A 14,270-nucleotide genomic window follows, 5' to 3' on the forward strand; every position below is an offset into this window, starting at 1 on the left:
ACCCAGTCTCCAATTCCAAAGTTGTTGATACTCTGTGATAAATCAGGAGGTGGAGATCTGGATGGCCAGCAAGTTGAACCCAGGCCAGCAGTGCACTCCCACGAAAATGCAGGCTGACCATGTACTGGGCTCTGTGTAACACGTGTGCCACCAGCCCTCAGTGGGAAGTGACGTCCCCTCTCCTCAGTGCTCACATCTGCATCTGCAGATCTGTGACCAGCTTGGGGCCACCAGTATGAGAGAGATCCTGCCAAACTGGAGGAAGACCGGGGAGGACCCTCAAGATGTCAGGAGGCTGAACAGAGGATGCAGGAGGAGAGGCTGGTGGAGCTATGTTTATTCAGGCTGGAGAAAGGAAGGAGAAGAGATTTAATTGCTGCACTCCGCTGCCTGAAAGGCAGTAACAAGAGAGAACCAAGATACACTCTTCTCAATGAAAGGACAACAGAGAATAGACACGAGCAGCAAGATGGGAAATTACAATTGGATAAGAGAAAAAAAATTCTTCAGTGAGACTGGCTAAGCATTGGGACAGGCTGCTCAGAAAGGCTGTGGAAATGCCATCCTGACAAATACGTACACCTCAACTGGAGGAGCTCTGAGTAACCTCATCCACCCTGGACGTTAACCCTGGTCCAAGCAGGAGGTAGGTTCCTAGAGATTCCTTTCAACCTACATTTGGCTGTTATTTCCATGATGCTACAAATACAGATTAATCACATTTACTCACTTTCCCTTTGAAAGTATTCATTTATAAAAATTAGTTTCCTGACAGAAATGCCAATTTTGAATTACCTTGATCTTTTTAACTTAACGTTGACATTTACCACAACAGAAATCAGCATTTCAGTTATTACATGGAGATAACAAATGAGATACAGCACACTCAACATATGGCACACAAGCCCAAGGCAATCATCCATCATTACCGCCTGTACTGGCAGTCACTACTCATCACTTTTCTAAGGTTACCGCAGAAAAACAGTCTAGACTGCTTTTCTCCATCTGCAGATACAAACAACCTTTAATACAAATGGTGACACTGCTGCTTTTGTAGGCTCTGGACAGGCTATGATTCCTCTCCTGCCATGTGGCTGTATATGAACCTACCACAATACTGAACTGCTGGCATCACTGTCACATATTATTGATCCGTGTCTCATCACCCCATTGGAAATAGCTACATTTTCACTGCGAGACAGCTGGGTACTCAATCTGGGGAATGGAAATGGATGCATGCCTAGCGAAAGCTGTCCGGGAGAGGACTGAGGAACAATTCACTCGGACTGCATCAGCCTCTCTGAATTCCTCTTACGAAGCCTCAGCTGAAAAAGGACAACAAGCTATAAGCCAGAATTATTATTCTGACAGACGAGATCCGGCTCTTGGCCAGAGTTTCTCTGTCCCAGCTGAAATGACGGGCTGTGAATAAGAAGATTGTAACTGCTTTAAAAATGGGCTTAGTTTGAAGAACACTGCTCCACAGGTAAGTGGGAGCATGGAAAGATGAGCAAAAAGCTTTCTGCCATACACACACCAGCTGACAGTTTGATCCCCCATGGACATCTCCGAGGAGCCAGGCAATGGAAAGAACAGAAAAGGCATCTGGCAGGGTTAGTGCTTGGTAAGAAAGGGCAGATACACAAAACACAGACACACATGGGATGCCTGAAAAGGAAACAGGTTTCTATTATTTGCCGTACTCTGATCTGGGAATCGTGCACACGCTGAGTGGTTGCTTTGGAAAGTCAGTTTCTTTGGAAAATCATTTTCTTTTGAATGTTTCAGGTTGTCCACCCACCACCTTCAAAAAGGGTGTACAGTGATTAATAACAGCATTTTGCACTTTATCTGCCTACTGAAAAATATGTGCATAGTGACTTGAAGTTTTTTATCTTCTTTCAGATTTTTTATTTGCCATTTTACCTCAAAATACTGCTCCTGTGCAGACTGAGGCTTGCCATCACATCTTTGGTATGTGCCACTCGCACATACTAACATGATACACATGATCCCATGGAGACACGATCATTTTTTCCCCGTTTACATCACAGGAAGAGTAGTTAAGGACAGTTACCTCTCCACTTCATGTTAGAGGACATCACGCAAAGAAGTAACTTGGGGGCTGAACTACAAGCACTTGCATGTAGGTTTAATTTTAACATCATAAGTTACTCATTCTTCCTGTAGCTCATTCTTCATTCTGTCCCTCCGACTTCTCTCACATGAACAGAAATGCTTGTAATATAAAACACCCCTGTAAGCTAGCTTGCCTTGTAGTAGCATCTCCCCCATTTTGAGAGCTGTTTACCTGCCTCCTTTCCCTCTCACTTCAGTAGTATTTTCGTATTTTCCCTCATCATTTGGATTTTCTTTGGGTAGATAAAACAGCAAGTACAATTTTCTCCGTCTCTTGACTTCCCGCTGATCTACAGCTAAGATCTATTTGCTAGTTCTTATTATAAGAAGATCTTTCAGGAATCACAACTCGCCACAAAAGCCACCTCAGGTTAAGTGTTAAAAACATCGGCTTGTTAATGTCCCAGCTTGTGACAGTCATCTCCTCCCCGCAGCTCAAACAACACTGTACACAATGAACAGCAAAAGTCAGATGACGAGATTCATCATTTCAGGTGCTTTCCCTGTCTCCAATCCAAAGAGCATAAACAAGGAAAACCAGTGGAGTCATGGTGCTTGCAGTCATTTCCAGGAGCAATACAAAGGGATGCCCTCTGCCAGTACTAAGGCCCTTTTCCTGCCAGGATTTTTTGGCAGCAGCAGTGGAGTACTGTGTCCCATGGTTTTTGAGATTTAGGAAATGCTAAATCATGCAGTGCCTGTTCAGTTTCTGCTCCGCAGAAAGCAACGCTCTCAATACTGCAAATGTGGAAATTCAGACTGATAAAATTAAATGATCAAGGGTTGTTTCAATCCTGTCAAAGGCACTGCTGGCTCCAAATCTGTTCCTTTTTTTGGGTGAAAACGAGAGATGCACCTCCCTGTTGGCAGAACTAAAATAGGGCTTAGTACAGCAAGGGAACACAGAATTTTCTAGAATTTGATAAATGCAGAGAGAGATTCCCAGGGTCTAGCTTTCCATGAGAGCAGCTGAGTATCCCACTTAAAGAGGCCACATTGTTGAAAGAAAAAGAAAGGGGACTATGCAATTTCCTTAGCAAAACTTAAAATGTCCAGCAAACAGCAGCAATAATCACTCAGCCCTAGGTCACCAAAGTCTGGGAAAAAAAAATTAAATCACATTTTGTTGCACTCTCTGCAGAGCACAGAACAAGTGAACAACTCTGTCAGTCTGGAAATGCCCACCCGCATCTAACTTCTTTCATTAGCTTCATAGCACATTGTGTGTGCATTGATTATAAGCCTCCAAAGATATGCATCATCCTCTTTTTTTCCTCTGCCTTTTTTTGTTTTCTTTTTCTTAAAGACTCTGAGGCTCAGATCACCTGAGCAGAAGACTGGTACCGGCCTGAGGATATGCACTCTCATCCTTGAAATCTGACTCGAAGAGGTTTGGAGCACAAGAACTGGGCCATGCCGAATCATCTAAAATTAGAAGACTGGGCTCACAAGCTGCTGGCTTGCAATGCTACTTATTCACTGACATAACACCAAAAGAAACAGTTATTAGCACTGAGTTATTTCTACCTCTTTTGCTGTTTGGGTACAGTCTTGACATGGCTCTGTTGGTATACACTTCCAGCACAAGTAATCCTGATCAGAATCTCTGGCTACTCCCATACTAAAGACAATACAAATAAAACAGGATTATTCTTTTCCTGGAAGCCACATCAAAACCATGGAGCTGACGGCCAGACAAAGCCAACCCATACTGCCAGAGCCCAGGTGAGGAGAGCACTCCACAGAGACACAACATACAGCACGTCCTAAAAGCCAGATTCATAAAGGAGGTGGAGGTATTCTAAAAGTTGCTGTGCAAACATGAACACAGATGCTTTGCATGCTCAGGGCACCATTATCAGAGGCTTTTGTTTAAAAACATCATCATCTCCATCCTCATTACTAATGACTACGTAAAACTGATGAGCAAATGGTATGATGGAAAAAGAGCCTGCTGCTGTTGCGATAAAACACCACCTCTGTGCTTGACTTAACTCTTCAGGCCATAAATACAAGCCAATACAATAACCAGTGGCTCTGCTACTCTCATCGTCAGTGCTATTCCCAGTGAGTAAGATTATTTCACTAGCAAGCAAAAGGCAATGAAAAACCTTAGTCTCAAATAGAGATCCATAAAGCACAAGACCGAGTTAGGATCCCAGGTGAATCCTGGTCCCAAGCTTTCCAAGGGCTCCTTCATAAAATCCAGGAGACATCAAAAGATTGATGTGTTTTATATACACATAAACCTCTGACACTGAAACCCTATAGACTCGTAAGTTAATTCAAAGAAAGGCTCATTTTTATTGGGTTTTTTTTTTAATAGAGACACGACCTAGAACATCTGACACAGTAATGGATATATAACACATGGAGAATCTCTTCTATTTTGCAAGCTAAGCGGTCTTCATATGCGCTGTTTACTATGAAGCAGAGTGTTCTGCACTACCTGTGAGCAAGGCCTTTTAAGAGAGTTTGGCAGTCACATTGTGAAACTTAAACAATGCCCACTGAGATGGAGAACCTGACTACGACTCTGAAGCAGCAGATCTTCTGTCAGCAAGAGCTACACAGATGGAGGAGTGAAGAGCACACCGCAATCAGTCTCTGTGAGAACACTGGTCAGAAATCTCCAATTTGAAGGTTGTGGGCACACACAGATCTACAAGATATATTTACACACAATTCCATCCAAATGAGGTCAAAATATTTCGAACCCTCTTTCAGCGCAGGTTCAGGGAACTAGCTCAGTGATTCAGTTGTGAGTAAGGGTTTTAAAAACATAACATCTTGTCTTTGCTTTGATACTACCTTACTCTGCATTCACATTATTTCCCATCATTCATATTAGGCACACAATTTTGTAATACATGCATTATCATTCAGTAGAGAAACTGAGACAAGAAAGCTCATCCAAAGTCAAAATCACGATCAGAATGAAGGACAGGATCTGTAACGATGTAACGCAGCTCTCACCACAAGGCCACATGGCATCTTGCCCACCTGTCCACAAGTATAGTATTTCTGACAGGTGGATATGATCAGAGCAATTGCTTACCTAACCTGGACACAACCTCAGACTTCAGTCACTTAATAACATATAGCTACCCCTTCACTGACAAACCTTTTTTTTTAAAAAAAAAAAAAATTAAAAAAGGAGGAAATGAGAAGTACCATATGCAATCAGTACCAAGTCATCTGGTAGGACACCACTTCATGTGTGCTTGGTACTGTCATACTGGGCAAAGTATGGAAGGACGGAAAGAAACTCGCCAAGAAAAACGCCATGGCAATTCTGCTGGACCACTCGTTTCGCATAGTACTGCTTCCAAGAACATCCTTAATGACTTTGGACTTGTACAAGCGAAGCAACATGACAAAGAAGTCTCCTTGCTCTCCTTTGAGAGTTAAACAACATGGCTAACGGGGGATCTGAGCTGTATTTTGGCTGAAAATAAACACCACCTCCAGCTCCTATTCCAGCAGACAATCCTTTTGAAAACACATGTAACAGTAAACAATATGGAAAAAAGTCAATTAAATATGAAACAAGAGCAAGGTAACCTTGAAGGGCATTTTCTGAATGACATCTAGGTACAACAAGGACAAAATTAAGAAAGCAGGTGGGACTACACTGGCATTCAAACACTTTGGTATTCGCGGTTCTTGCCTGCTCTAGGGATTGGAGAGGATCAAATAATAATTTCCAAAGACAGCCTACATAAGGTAATTGGGAGTTTGCAGTTCCACATCAGGAGTGTTTCCCTGGCCATTAATCTCTCTTGCAAGTCCTCTGCAGAAAAAGCTGTTAAGGTCTCAAAGTCAATCCCTACCTCAGAGCTGTTTTCCATCTAACACAGGATCTGCACTCACAGTGCTCTGACCCATTTTCTCAACCACACAGTAATGAAAGTAGATCCTGAGGGGGTCTGAAATGATTAATTTTTGGGGTGAGTTTCAGAGACAGATCTCTGTTTTTTACATGACTATATGATGATGACAAGTGAAGCCAACAATTGTATGTCAGTGCTATAAGATTATACAATTGCTACAGCATTTTTTAAGGGCGAGAAACTAAAGTCTGTGGCAGAATACAGAATTCCAGTGTTTCTGCCTCTAATGCTTTACTACCTTTAAAGCTTACATAAAAAAAAGCAAAAGTATAATTTTCTCATTAAAATACTGACATTTCATAAATAACTGTGAATATGAATTAAGATATCCCTAGTGGCAGAGATGCCTTAGGCTTTTTTTTTTTCCTTTAGTTTGAGAAAGAACTTGCATGACGAAAGCTCTAACGCTCAAACAACATGGATGAGAATTAATGTGTAAGGGGCTGGATGACCCCAAGCATTGTAAGAACAGGTGCAATATTGCTATTAAGTACCCTACTTTTTTTAAACACAATCCTAGACAGACTTCAGCCTTTTTATGTGGCTTTAGCTACAAGACTATATAAAGTTAGCTGGAGGCAGGTACAAGCTCAAAGGAACATGAATACAGGGTATTCAATACCATAAAAAGGTATCAAGTTCAACCGAGGTTTACAAAATATCAGGTAAAACAAATGAATAGTCTCTAAAGTAATCTTCCAGTTAGTTAAGAGAAGAATCATTTAAAGAATTAAAACCAAAACTGCGGAAAATTTTCTATGCTTTGTTTTTAATGTAATAGAAAAATTATACATTTTGCCCCCAAATGGAAGAGTAAATTTGGAAATGTTCTTTTCTGTGTACTAAAGCACATGCTAGTATTAAACTCCAGAGAAAACACACTTGCAATTTTACTTATGGGTTTGCTGCTTCCAACACATGGCTTGCTGAGCTTATAATATCTGTAGGATTTTATGTTCCTTTCAATCCTCCTCCTCTCCCTCTGAGCTCTGCAATTCTTCTCATCACCCACGCCTGCAAACTGTGTCTAGTATTTGAGTCTTCTCCTCCTCCTCACACACTCACTCTTTTCAGACATGTATTTGTAAAATATAAAAATCTGAATAAGTTTTCGCTTTTAAAATAGACAAAGATATTTCTAAATGTATTTCCAAAACTATCTCTAATGAGAAGATGCACATAGCTTATTTGTCCTCAAAGAAAGACTAGAAACAGAATAAGCGTTTCAGAAAGCTGGATTATTACATTTTTATTTTTCTGTTCCTTAAAGATTTCTAGAAATATAAAATTTCAGTTTAACTGTGTTAAAATTACTTCTACAGAACGTTACCACATATTTTACCAATAAACTAAATTCCTTCTCTTCAAAGATTTGCAAGCCTAATCTGATGAATGGTTTCACCACACTTGGCAATAATTTGAAGGATTTCATTGTTTTGCTACTTTATGCAAGAAAAAAGGAATGGAAACACAGCAAACAACCGCATAGATTCTAAGATGGGAAGGAAACATGCAATTGTACTATTTCAGTCAGACTTTGACATTCAAAACATACATTTATTTCCCTCCAAACTTGCATACTTTGACTGCAAGTTTAACATGCATCAAATAAAATTAGGTATGTTCTCCAAAATAGTTCCTTTTGACTAAGAATCCTTGAGATATTTAAATAAAGTGAAAAGATCATCAGTAGCTATTTGATACGACATAATTTATGATAACGTATTTGTGTCGAAGTGTCAGAACCATTCTCACCAGATTTTCTCACTAAATAAACAACTCGTTTTGGGAGGTTTATTCTTGTAAAACATACATTGCATTGTTCTTACCATACATGCTGTACTCCAGATATCAGCAGGTGTACTGTACCCTGCTCCTATTAAAACCTCTATGGATCTATATTGTCTTGTCTGGATGTCTTCTGTGAAGTGCTTATGCTAAAACAGAAAGAACCACATTAATGGAAAAAATGAGCAATAAAAAGGCCTGTTCTAAATAGTGACGGCTAAATAGCTAAAATGATGCAGTCATACTTACCACCCAGCAGGCATTCCCCAGGTCAGCAATTTTAACTCTAATTTTATCTGCATTTCTTGGGTCCAGGGGATTCACCAGTAAGTCAGCAGCACGAGTTTTTGCTAACACGAGCAAAATGTAGAATAGTTAGTATTTTGAACGGACCATACGTAATCTCTAAGCAGTTTTGCCTTGACATTTTATCCAGTTTTGTAATACACTGAAGATATCAAAATAATTTGCTGAATGTTAAGAGAAATTAAAGTGACATAAATAGGACTACTTACCTTACATTTCAAGTGCAATTTTTTTTGCATTGTTTAACTGCCAAATAACTATTATTGGAATATCCTAAGGAGCTTCTAAGCCAAAACAGTGCATATGTTTCCAAGAATAGATTCAGACAGAAAATGTTAAAATTCAAACTCCAAAAACTCCACATGAAAGATACATTCTTGGAACAGTTTGGTTGAGAAAATAAATTTCACACTAACATTCTTTGCAATGGCAAATAAAATTTGGCTGTTTTTTTCTTTTTAAAAAAAAAAAAATCTGTCCCAAGGGGAAAAAGACTCACCAAAACCTGGCTAATTTAAGAGTCTAGGGAACCGTCATCCATTTCACAGGTAATTCAGCATTGAATCAAAGTTCTCTGAAGATCATATTTGCATTGAGTATGATCCAGACTAAAAAGGCAGAATGTTAATCTAATTAATCTTGCAATCCTTAGAGGCTCTTGGGACACTGACAACTCTAACACACAACACTGGAGGGCTGCTGCTTTTCTCTTTTTTTTTTTTTTTTTTTTTTTGACATACCACCTGATAGCTCCTTAACTGCACTGGAAAGAAAGTAGCTTGGACTTGAACGTAGAAGACAGACCGAGTATCACAAATCACATAGTGGTAGAGGATTCGTCTCCATTTCCTTGTCCCAGTGGTAAGATAAGAAAGAGGTACTAGATCCAAAAGGCACCTGGGATTCCAATGGGGATATCATGATCTGTTAAACTGGCATTAAGGCTTGGAAGAGGAAAATACAGCAGACATGGGACAAGGAGAAAAAATACAGGATGTCTGTCTAATGGTGAGTCAGGAATGACTGAAATCAGATGAGGCTCTTCAACTGCAGGGATTGCAAGACTGAATGGGCCAAGAGGGCACTGAAATACCAGCCAGCCAGAAAAGAAAGTGGCAAGATTCACCAAGGAAAGAAGGAAAGAAAAGACAGGACTAAATGGCAGCAGATAGAAGGGGCAGTGACCTCAACAAAAGAGTTCTCTAAAAAAGCTCAAACAGAGTTCAAGACTCAGGTTTTAAAAAAGCACCAAGATAGGGCATAAAAGTAAAATACACGAAGAGAACAAGATTGCAATCCAGCACTTAAAAGACAAGAACTAGTAAGCTTAATATTAAAGTATTCCCTCACAAGCATGCTTGTAGTACAGTCTAATTTTTAAAAAAAATATATAATCAGATGTATAATTCAAGAAATAACAGGACCCTTCTCAATTCTGTAGCCCTGGCAAAAAAAAAATAATAAAGACAGACAGTGCTAAAAATCCTTCCCACATGTCTTGTTGAAGGTGAGGGACTGCAGAATGGGGGGGGGGGGGGGGGACGGGACGGGACACCTCATCAGTAAGACACTTGAATATGACATTAGAAAACAGCTTTCTTCAACCTTCTTCTAACAGAAGGACCTGACAAGGTAATACACAAGTGCCTACACTTTCGTGTTTTTCTCAGGAACTCATGAAGTCTATGTCCTGTATTTTCCCAGAGATGAATATGAGACCTTGGATTCTGAATTTGAAAAATGTGGATCATTCAGAACTCAAAGTCAAGTTAAAAGGCACGTACTTTTTAGCATGTACTCTCAAAAAAGCATCCAAAGGAACTCAACCTAAGCACAAATTTAGTGAGCATTTCTGATTTTCACTTTTGTGTCTCCTAGTTCTGTAAAACTGAGAAATATCACCTCCTCTTCTCACAGTCTCAGCATGATAGTATACTTAGTAAACATTCAAGCACTGGAATGAGGAGGAGAGTCATGAGGAAATTAACAGATCTATCTTAAGGGCACTTGGTCACGCAGTGAAAACTTGAAAGAGAGGAAAACTTAATAGCTGCTCATCCACTGAACAAAATTGGTCTGTGCACTGAATGAGGCAAGTATCCTGAAAAAATAAAATGAGACTATGCTGCTTAGTAATTTATAGCAATGCCTTGAGAGAGAGGAACAAATAACGTTTACTTCTTAAGAAAAGGGCACTAAAGTTACAGTGAAAAAGTAGCACCATTTAAAAATATTGAATAGCCTGCAACTTTTCTATCTTTCCTCTTTCTAAATAACTTAATCTGATTTATTACTGTTTAACTCAGTATTATTATTGATGCAATTAGTATTAATAACGTTCAGCTTCCCCTCTTTCTGAGGGGGAAGTGAGCTATGGTTGAATTTACTGTCTTTCTTCGTTCTTTGCACAAAAGGTCTGTAAATTGCTCCTGATGAGATAACATCAAGGATGAATAAAGTAGGTTTGTTTCTCCAGCTATGGGGATAAGCTGCTCCCACGATGACAAAGCTTGCCTTACTCTCTGGAGACGCGACGATTTTACACATCACCCCAGGAAAACAGCAGTATAGGCTTTCTGCTTTTACACTGGCAGCAGCATAAAAGAAGAGGCTACTAGGCATCTAGGAGCCTCCTGTACACTGTTCACGGGAGAACAGAGCGCAAGGAGATGGACTGGAAGACTTATTAGCTTGGATCTTGACATCTCCCAGAAATATAGCTCTACTCAGTTGTATTTTATTTCACATTTCTTGTCTACATGCAGATTGCCCAACCTGTCAGACTCTGTAATGAACTGTGTGAATTGCTCTTCTAAAGAATTAAACCAAGAAATAACCTCGACTGTATTTTTCAGTACATCTCTATTTAAATTTAGTAACTTCATCTGGGACAACACTGATGCAGGCTTGGTGATCTTCTCCTAAGCAATTTCATTTTTTCCAACCACTTACAGATTTAGTCTCTCAGTATTTTCTTTATTAAAATTGAAACCCATATATTTATGATTTAGCCACTAGCACTATAAATAAAACCTATGCACAATACCCTGGAGCTATTTAATTCAATGGCAAAAATCCAGCTCTTTGCAATGACACCACGATTTCACCTTCTGTGTCTTCAATAAATAGGATTTATAGGCAAAAGTTTTGGATATGAGCAGTTCCAGATATATATGAGCAGTGGCCAGAATTTCAATGTCCAAAACCACGCTGAATACAGAAAAGTCATAATGAGTTGAGGTCAGCAACATGCCTTACAGAGAGAAAGAATTTGACTTGTTGAGTTTTAATAAAAGGTTAAGAGAAGAACTGTTTGAAACAGAAAAGAATCATTAATTAATTAAAATACAGCATATTACAGAACTTGTTCATATGACTGAAAAAAGAGGTGACAAGAAGTAACAGCTAGAGCTACAGGCAGACAAATCCAAACTTGCTACAATTCTTCTGAAACAACTCTGAGTACTGACCAGTGCAACACATTTCAACTACACCAGATTTTATATAATTTCATTTGTCCAAATCAAGAGTAGATAACTTTTTAGAAAGTATCTTTTAAGCCAAGCATACAGGTTAATGGGCTTAGTAAGTGGTGTATTACTGGCTTGTTATAAAAGGAAGTCAGGTTACACGATCTCATGACCACCTTCTGCCCTTCAACCACGGGAATAACACTTACTTGCAACTATAAACTTCCTTTTCTTTCCTGTGTAGACTGAACTGTGAATGCAAATATTTCATCTACAATAACTTATCTAATACCCTTAAAAACAAGTTCTACAAGAGAAAATAAAACTAAAAAAAAAAAAAAAACCATAGTTCTGCTTTCTTCTTAAAATTTAATGTGACAGATATGTTTGAATTTAACAAGACTGCTTTCGTATTGTGTTCCAAGCTGCATCTACCAAACTCCCAGGTTTGAATCCAGTTTACTGAAAGTAAGCTTAGCTATTGCCTTTAGTAAGGCTAATAATTTTTTTAACCTAACCACTGCCTTTCTATTCCACTTACTTGTCTCTTTTTTTAACGTAATACACACCCATGCTACTAGACAAAAGTCTTTCATCAACTCCAATCAAAAGTGCTTTCTTCCCCTCTCTACTTCTAAAAGCCACTCAAAACTAAAACATTTGCTTTTCCTTGAAACCCGGTCCTAGGAGGTCAAAATTCACCAGAATGTTGTGGGATCAAACTAACTTAAAAGCCTCCTCTTCGTTTCCAGATATCTGCTCTGCCTTTTTGACAAAAGTCTTCTAAGATGAAATACTAAATTTTAAACAATCATAATCGAGATTTTGCATTCACATGACGTATGATTCAGTCCGTAAGATGTTCAGTGTACAAGAAACCAAGAAGGTGAGATCAGCCAGCAATGAAAAAAGGGTTCCCAGGCATAACCCAGCCCTACCTATGGTTAATCTGACCCCACATCCCACCTCTCTCCCCAAGACTGAGGAGTGCCTAGGAAAGAGAGCATTTGGGAGCAGTCTGCACAGATTTCTCTGACTGCACAGACTGGCACACGGGCACCATCTTTTCAGTGGGCACTCTTCAGACTCAAGCACGAAGTAGGCGAGGATATTAGTAGGTTTGGCACCAACCCAGAAACTAAAAACATTTAAAACACTTCCCTGTAGAGAAAAATCAACATCACTGAGCAGTGCTAGATCTATTGTTAAATCAAAGTCAGGGAGGAGTTCTCTGTTACTGAAAGGTCCTTTTGTGTTACTGAAAGAAGCATGTGACAGCCTGCCCATAAGGCTTGGTACTGAATTTTCACCAAAATACCCAAAACAAATAAAAAGTAAAATCAGCATATATATGTCACTGAACACGGATAAAACATATACATAAGGTTTAATTCCACTGCTCGCTCTACATAAGACACCACCTACAGCTCCAAGAGACTTCAAACACTGTGTATGCCACTAAGTGGAATACTTACTTTTTGGCAAATCTCCAGTGCTTGAAGCTGAAACTGTTCTGCTCCTGTCGTGAGACGGGCTGCTCTCCTCTCTTTCGGTTACAGTTGATCCTTCAGAAACAGCAGAACCACAAGCTACAGACTCTAGAGCCGCAGAGAACACTGAAGCTGAAAATTCAGAGAACTGTGACTCTGGAATTTTATGACGTCCATTTGGCAATTCCCCATTAAACTGTTCATAGGAGCTACTATAAGAGTAATCACTTTTTGCATTTGGCTCATCAAGATTATACTCCTCTGGATTTGCACATTCTTCCTCTTCTTCATCTTCATCTTCAATCTGTTGTTCCAACAGGAATGGGCCGTTCACAATATGGCCATTTGTTTTGGGGGATTCTATCCACTTAGGGTCTGTAGGGTCAGTGTTGACAAGTTCCTGCTCAACGTCATCATCTTTTTCAGTATTTTCTTTCTCTGTGTCTTCTTTTTCATCCTGATCTTCTGCTTCACCTGAAAAATTTCAACGAGCAACATATTAGATCACACATCAGATCACACATCAACACACCGTTTGAAATTAGGCCATCATTTTTAACTCTTCAGTAACTACTTGACTTCTGACACATCACACAAGGAAACACTAAGGATCACTGAAATATGCAAAAATCTTAAAAATCTAAATTAAAGGCAAAAGAACGAACTAATAAGGCTGTTGGAAAAAATAAACAATGCAAAGTGGTTCAGGAGGGAACAATTCAGAAGAGAAGAATGTTATGAAGGGGAGATATATGAAGTCTTGAAAGCAATCTTTACAAATCAACAAGTCAATCTGTGACAAACAGGGAGTCATCATAGAAATAGGAAAATCAGTAGTAACAGCAGAACAAAACTAAATCAAATCGAAAGTCTCAGTAGTTAAGATTTTTATCAGAACTGGAGACAGCAGACAAGAAAACCAGGCAAGTCAGAACAGAGTTGGACCGTAACAATTACGCTCCAAACCTCTATGACTAAAAAAGAATTTTAACAAGATATCTTAAAAATTTTCATGAAGAAGCTGCAATTATTATTACCTAAATAGAACATTACAACAAATATTGTAACAAGAAGAGGAAAAAGTAACAATGACTATCACTGCATTAATGTTACAGAATAGAAATCCATCTGATTTTTCCCCTATCTCACCAAGATACTTGGTTATGCCACTTAATGTGGTATGA

The 14,270-nt window shown here is 39.2% G+C and overlaps 1 protein-coding gene across 6 annotated transcripts in view; it reads right to left on the reverse strand.

The window, feature by feature from the left end:
• Window positions 1-14,270, reverse strand: part of SRPK2 (SRSF protein kinase 2) — a 151,045-nt gene that overhangs the window by 11,370 nt on the left and 125,405 nt on the right. For all 6 annotated transcript variants that reach the window (XM_086746292.1, XM_086746256.1, XM_086746283.1 and 3 more), the window contains 3 exons: window positions 13,072-13,560; window positions 8,070-8,170; window positions 7,862-7,969 (listed from right to left, as the gene is read on the reverse strand). In XM_086746292.1, the coding sequence (XP_086602418.1) occupies window positions 7,862-7,969; window positions 8,070-8,170; window positions 13,072-13,560 (698 nt within the window). The remainder of the gene's footprint in view (window positions 1-7,861; window positions 7,970-8,069; window positions 8,171-13,071; window positions 13,561-14,270) is intronic.

The sequence above is a fragment of the Chlamydotis macqueenii genome, chromosome 1 (assembly GCF_036417535.1).
Source record: "Chlamydotis macqueenii isolate bChlMac1 chromosome 1, bChlMac1.mat, whole genome shotgun sequence".
In the NCBI taxonomy this organism is placed as follows: domain Eukaryota; kingdom Metazoa; phylum Chordata; class Aves; order Otidiformes; family Otididae; genus Chlamydotis; species Chlamydotis macqueenii.